General features: G+C 51.7%; 1 protein-coding gene across 1 annotated transcript; it reads right to left on the reverse strand.

Annotated features, from left to right (window-relative positions):
- Positions 1-2,447: 2,447 nt before the first annotated feature.
- LOC142269302 (E3 ubiquitin/ISG15 ligase TRIM25-like) lies at positions 2,448-3,989 on the reverse strand. The gene has a single exon (XM_075332400.1). The coding sequence runs from the start codon at positions 3,987-3,989 to the stop codon at positions 2,448-2,450; it is 1,542 nt and encodes a 513-aa protein (XP_075188515.1).
- Positions 3,990-5,578: the final 1,589 nt, after the last annotated feature.

A 5,578-nucleotide genomic window follows, 5' to 3' on the forward strand; every position in this document is an offset into this window, starting at 1 on the left:
GAAGGGTCCCCGGTGAGAGTAGGGTATATATTCCCCCGACCTCCGCGGGCGGAATATATAAAATCTCCCCGAATCTCACTGGCCTCCTCACAATAATCCTTGGCACAATTCGCTGCCACCAACCGATTTACGGTAACTATTAGCCGAACACACAGACGTGGGATTCAAGATCGAGATAACAGAACAGCCCAAGATTAATTATATAATTTAATCAGCCTAAAGCACACTAGAAACTACAATATATACAATAGGGAATCTACAGAATATACATATGTCAGAGTACAGTTACAATCAAAGCATGGTTTACAAACAGGCATACACAGTTCCAGCAGTTACCTTGTTGCGTCTGGCCACAGGGGGGCGCTGTAGGCCAGGTTTCTAGGATCCTTCCCACAGATGTTTCCTACACGTGCCCCCAGCCAAAAGACCCCTGGAAAATGGCCGAAGTAGGGTTATCAACCTGGGCCGATCCAGGTCCCCTCCTACCTTCGTGACCTCAGAGGGAGCACTGCTCCACCCCTGGCTTGAGTTATGGACAATATCCCAACATGGAATATGGGCCATAACTTTGCCTGGGAGCGTCGTAGGCGGACGCCAATGCTCTCATTGTGACAGTTATGAATTTAGCTACAGAACGAGGGGACTCATGACCTGTCTGCCAGTTCCCCATTGGCTGATATCACGCCTGGGGCATTTCCCAATGTCCTGCTCCCATAAAAAGGGTGTGCCGGCATCGTCCGCATGCGGAGACACCATTTTTATGGTTGCCATATTTATCGGAAATATGGCTTGCGAGATATGAACCATTTTTTACCGGAGTCGTTCTGTCTGGCTATTTCCATAGCCTTGCTAACTAGCTAGCAGCTCCTACTACAGGGTGACGGCAGGGAGTCATCCTGTGTCCATTGTTCCCACACCACCTAATTTCCATATCACAGGACATGGCCATGGAGGTGTAAGTGGAACACTGAGAACAAGAAGGGAGGGGGCACTGCCAGGGAGTGATGAGGGATTATGACTGGAGTCATAATTCATCTTCATATCCCGGGATTTGCCTCACATATACCAAGAGAAGCCACATATATATCCGGATGGGACCAAGATGAAGAACATTTATACCAGGATGTGGAACATGTATACTAGGATGTGCCCAGAATAAGGAACATATGTACCAGGAAGGGCCCAGGATGGGGGATATATATAAGAGGATGGGGGACATTACTACGGAATGGGGGGGAGAAACTCTTATGTTTTTATATGATTTAGAACGCCACAAGCTCGTAGAGCTGACCAACATGACATGCAAGGGGAGTCGGATCAGAATTTCGTGTGGGTGCCCATTAGTTACGCCACTGTGTAGTAATGCCCCCTTCTTGTAGTAATGTCCCCATCCCTGTCCCATCTTGTAATAATGTCTCCCATCCCGGTCCTCGTCTTGTAGTAATGTCCCATATCCTGGTCCCATCTTGTAATAATGTCCCCCATCCCGGTCCCATCTTGTAAAAATGTCCCTTATCCCGGTCCCCATCTTGTAGTAATGTCCCACAACCCAGTCCCCGTCTTGTAGTAATGTCCCCCAACCAGGTCCTTGTCTTGTAGTAATTTCCCCATCCCTGTCCCATCTTGTAGTAATGTCCCCATCCTATCCCAAGTTGTAGTAATGTCCCCATCCTAGTCCCATCTTGTGGTAATGTCCATATCTTGTCTCATCTAGTCCCACCTTGTAGTAATGGCCGCATCCTGATCCTAATAGCTTCCATCTGGTTCCCACCTTGTGGTAATTTCCCCATCTTGGTCCCATCTTGTAGTAGTGTTCCCATAATTGTCCCATCTTGCAGTAATGTCCCCCATCCCGGTCCCATCTTGTAGTAGTATCCCCATCCTTGTCCCATCTTGCGGTAATGTCCCCCATCCCAGTTTCATCTTGTAGTAATGTCCCTCTCTTGGGCCCATCGTGTAATAATGCCCCATCTCGGTCCCATCTTGTGACAATCTCCCCATCCCGGACTCCTCTTGTAGTAATCTCACCCATTTTGCCGTTTTTCACCTTAACTTTACAAACGTTCTGCTCAGTTGACCTTGCTCCCTTGGTGAGCAGTGTCCTCCTCCTCCACAGCCGGGGCAGAGCACCATACACGGGTGGAGACATTAGATCCTCTTTTCCAATTCTGCTTTTCTGTAAACTCAAAATAGTGATCATTGCCCCATGACGTCACCGATAAATCTCCAGCTCCTCCCGCGAATAAAGTGATGGCTCAGATGGTGGCGACATTAACTGCACTTTTAATTTTTCAAGTATTAAAACGCATTACTGCCCCCCCACCTTGTCCTCAGGGATGGTGGAGTAGATCTGTATTGTACACCCGGGCCACAGATTTCGACGTGTTGATGTCACGCCCCCATTGCCCCACGTAGAGCCTCGTTTTCGAGGTGCACACCACTCTACGTTATAAGTCGTCACTTAATATTTTGATATATCCTTCCTTCGCGACCATAAAGGCGGCATGCAGGGGCTCGGTGAAGGTGGCCTTCAAGGTGGTCAAGTGCCTGATGGGGTTGGTGAGGTCATAGAAGGACAGCAGGCCGGCATCGTAATCCAGATAGATGCCTATTCTGTTGGAGGAGACCTTGTCGGGGAGCGGAGTGGCTTTTCTGTCATGTTCTACAAACCACTCGTTAATAACGTATTGCAGTGACCAGGAATTCTCGTTTTCCCCCATTAACGAGTATCCGTTCCTGCATATACTGGGATAACACACGCCAATCCCCAGATTTCCTGACCTGCTGATTTCCACCACCCAGTAATGTCGTCCCGACGAGAAGACTCCAATGCTTAGAGCTTGAGAACAGTCAAATCTCTTGGCCGATTCCGGACGACTATGGTCTACATATGAGTGTCTTATTGCTTTCAGGTCCCTGGACAACGTTACGTTGTTGGAGACTGTGTCCACGTCCAGTAGGAGGTCTACAGGTTTCAGCATATGGATCCACACGTTAGTACCTGCACTGATGTCTGATAAACCCGTTTGTAAAAATAAAGAGATCTCATGGTCCTTAATGTCCTCAACCTCGTAAAGCTTCTCATCGTTCCTATGCTCTACGTCATGTAGGAAGTCTTCGTGTAGGACGGTCAGAGGATCGCTCATCTTACACATCTCCTCAACGTCACGGATCTGCCCGGACAACTCTTCCCTCTTGACTTCGAGGTGGTCAATCAGGTCGGCCAGTGTTTGGAGCACCTTCTTCTCTTGCTTGGAGATGACCTCCAGAGCTGTCATTTCAAAGTGATTTAGCTTCATTCTGAGGTCTCTGAACAGGGACGAGACTCTCTTTCCCATCTCTGACGCTTTGTCCTCGACGTCTCGTCTGCGTTGCTTGAGATGTTGAAGTTCTTTGTTGGTTTTCTCTTTCGAGATCAGAACTTGTTCCAGTTTTTGCCTCTTCTTTGTTTCCAAAGCATCGAGCAGGAACTTCACATTGTGTCCTTGGTGGTGTCCAACTACAAAGCAGCTGACGCAGACGTCGGTGGAGTCATCCAAGCAGTAATATTCCAGGATCTTGTTGTGGATGGAGCATCTCCTGTTACCTTGGTCATTGGTGGGCTTTGATAAGACGTGTTCTGGGGACTTGCTGTGGACTTTAAGGTGGCGTTCACACAGAGAAGCTTCGCACAGCAGGCAGGACTTCACCGCGGGTACAGGAGAGTGAAAGCAGTAAGTGCAGGGTATGGCTGTCTCTTCCTTCTCCGGTGGAATCGGTGGGAGACATTCTACGACCTTCGCCAGGACTATGTTCTTGCAGAGCTTGGAGCGATCTCTGAACTCCGCGCCGCAGTCAGGACAGGAGTAGGACTTGGAGCTTTGGGAATCCAATTTGCGATTAATGCAGCCCCGGCAGAAGCTGTGTCCGCAGATCAGGGAGACGGGGTCGGTGTAGATGTCCCGGCAGATGGAGCAGCTCAGCTCGTCCCGAAGATCAGACGACGCCATGGTCATCGGAAGGAGAAATGATGGAAAATGAAAGTAAAGCCAGCGGCCTCCTCAGCCTGGAACTTCCCTTTAAACCTGCCAATAGCTTCAGATTTAAAGGGACATTGCAGAAAAAAAAGCAGATGGATTGATTCTTACAGAACCGGAAGATCCAGCTTTACCGTCGGCTTATGTCGCCGTCCGAGGTCAGAGCTATATAAAGACAGGATGCCGGCTCAAAAACGGGGAAGCCGCATACTGCTGAGGTTAAAAGGGTGGGGGGTCCGCCTGTCAGTGCTCAGACCATACACCGCACACTGCAGAGATTACAGGGGTGGGGGGTCCGCCTGTCAGTGCTCAGACCATACACCGCACACTGCAGAGGTTACAGGGGTGGGGGGTCCGCCTGTCAGTGCTCAGACCATACACCACACACTGCAGAGGTTACAGGGGTGGGGGATCCGCCTGTCAGTGCTCAGACCATACACCGCACACTGCAGAGGTTACAGGGGTGGGGGGTCCGCCTGTCAGTGCTCAGACCATACACTATACACTGCAGAGGTTACAGGGGTGGGGGGTCCGCCTGTCAGTGCTCAGACCATACACTATACACTGCAGAGGTTACAGGGGTGGAGGGTCCTCCTGTCAGTGCTCAGACCATACACCGCACACTGCAGAGGTTACAGGGGTGGGGGGTCCGCCTGTCAGTGATCAGACCATACACCACACACTGCAGAGGTTACAGGGGTGGGGGGTCGCCTGTCAGTGCTCAGACCATACACCGCACACTGCAGAGGTTACAGGGGTGGGGGGTCCGCCTGTCAGTGCTCAGACCATACACCACACACTGCAGAGGTTACAGGGGTGGGGGTCCGCCTGTCAGTGCTCAGACCATACACTATACACTGCAGAGGTTACAAGGGTTGGGGGTCGCCTGTCAGTGCTCAGACCATACACCGCACACTGCAGAGGTTACAGGGGTGGGGGGTCCGCCTGTCAGTGCTCAGACCATACACTATACACTGCAGAGGTTACAAGGGTGGGGGGTCGCCTGTCAGTGCTCAGACCATACACCGCACACTGCAGAGGTTACAGGGGTGGGGGGTCCGCCTGTCAGTGCTCAGACCATACACCATACACTGCAGAGGTTACAGGGGTGGGGGGTCCGCCTGTCAGTGCTCAGACCAGACACCACACACTGCAGAGGTTACAGGGGTAGGGGGTCCGCCTGTCAGTGCTCAGACCATACACCGCACACTGCAGAGGTTACAGGGGTGGGGGGTCCGCCTGTCAGTGCTCAGACCATACACCACACACTGCAGAGGTTACAGGGGCGGGGGGTCCGCCTGTCAGTGCTCAGACCATACACCGCACACTGCAGAGGTTACAGGGGTGGGGGTCCGCCTGTCAGTGCTCAGACCATACACTATACACTGCAGAGGTTACAGGGGTGGGGGGGTCCTCCGGTCAGTGCTCAGACCATACACTGCACACTGCAGAGGTTACAGGGGTGGGGGGTCCGCCTGTCAGTGCTCAGACCATACACCACACACTGCAGAGGTTACAGGGGTGGGGGGTCCGCCTGTCAGTGCTCAGACCATACACCGCAC

The sequence above is a fragment of the Anomaloglossus baeobatrachus genome, unplaced genomic scaffold (assembly GCF_048569485.1).
Source record: "Anomaloglossus baeobatrachus isolate aAnoBae1 unplaced genomic scaffold, aAnoBae1.hap1 Scaffold_3179, whole genome shotgun sequence".
NCBI lineage: Eukaryota > Metazoa > Chordata > Amphibia > Anura > Aromobatidae > Anomaloglossus > Anomaloglossus baeobatrachus.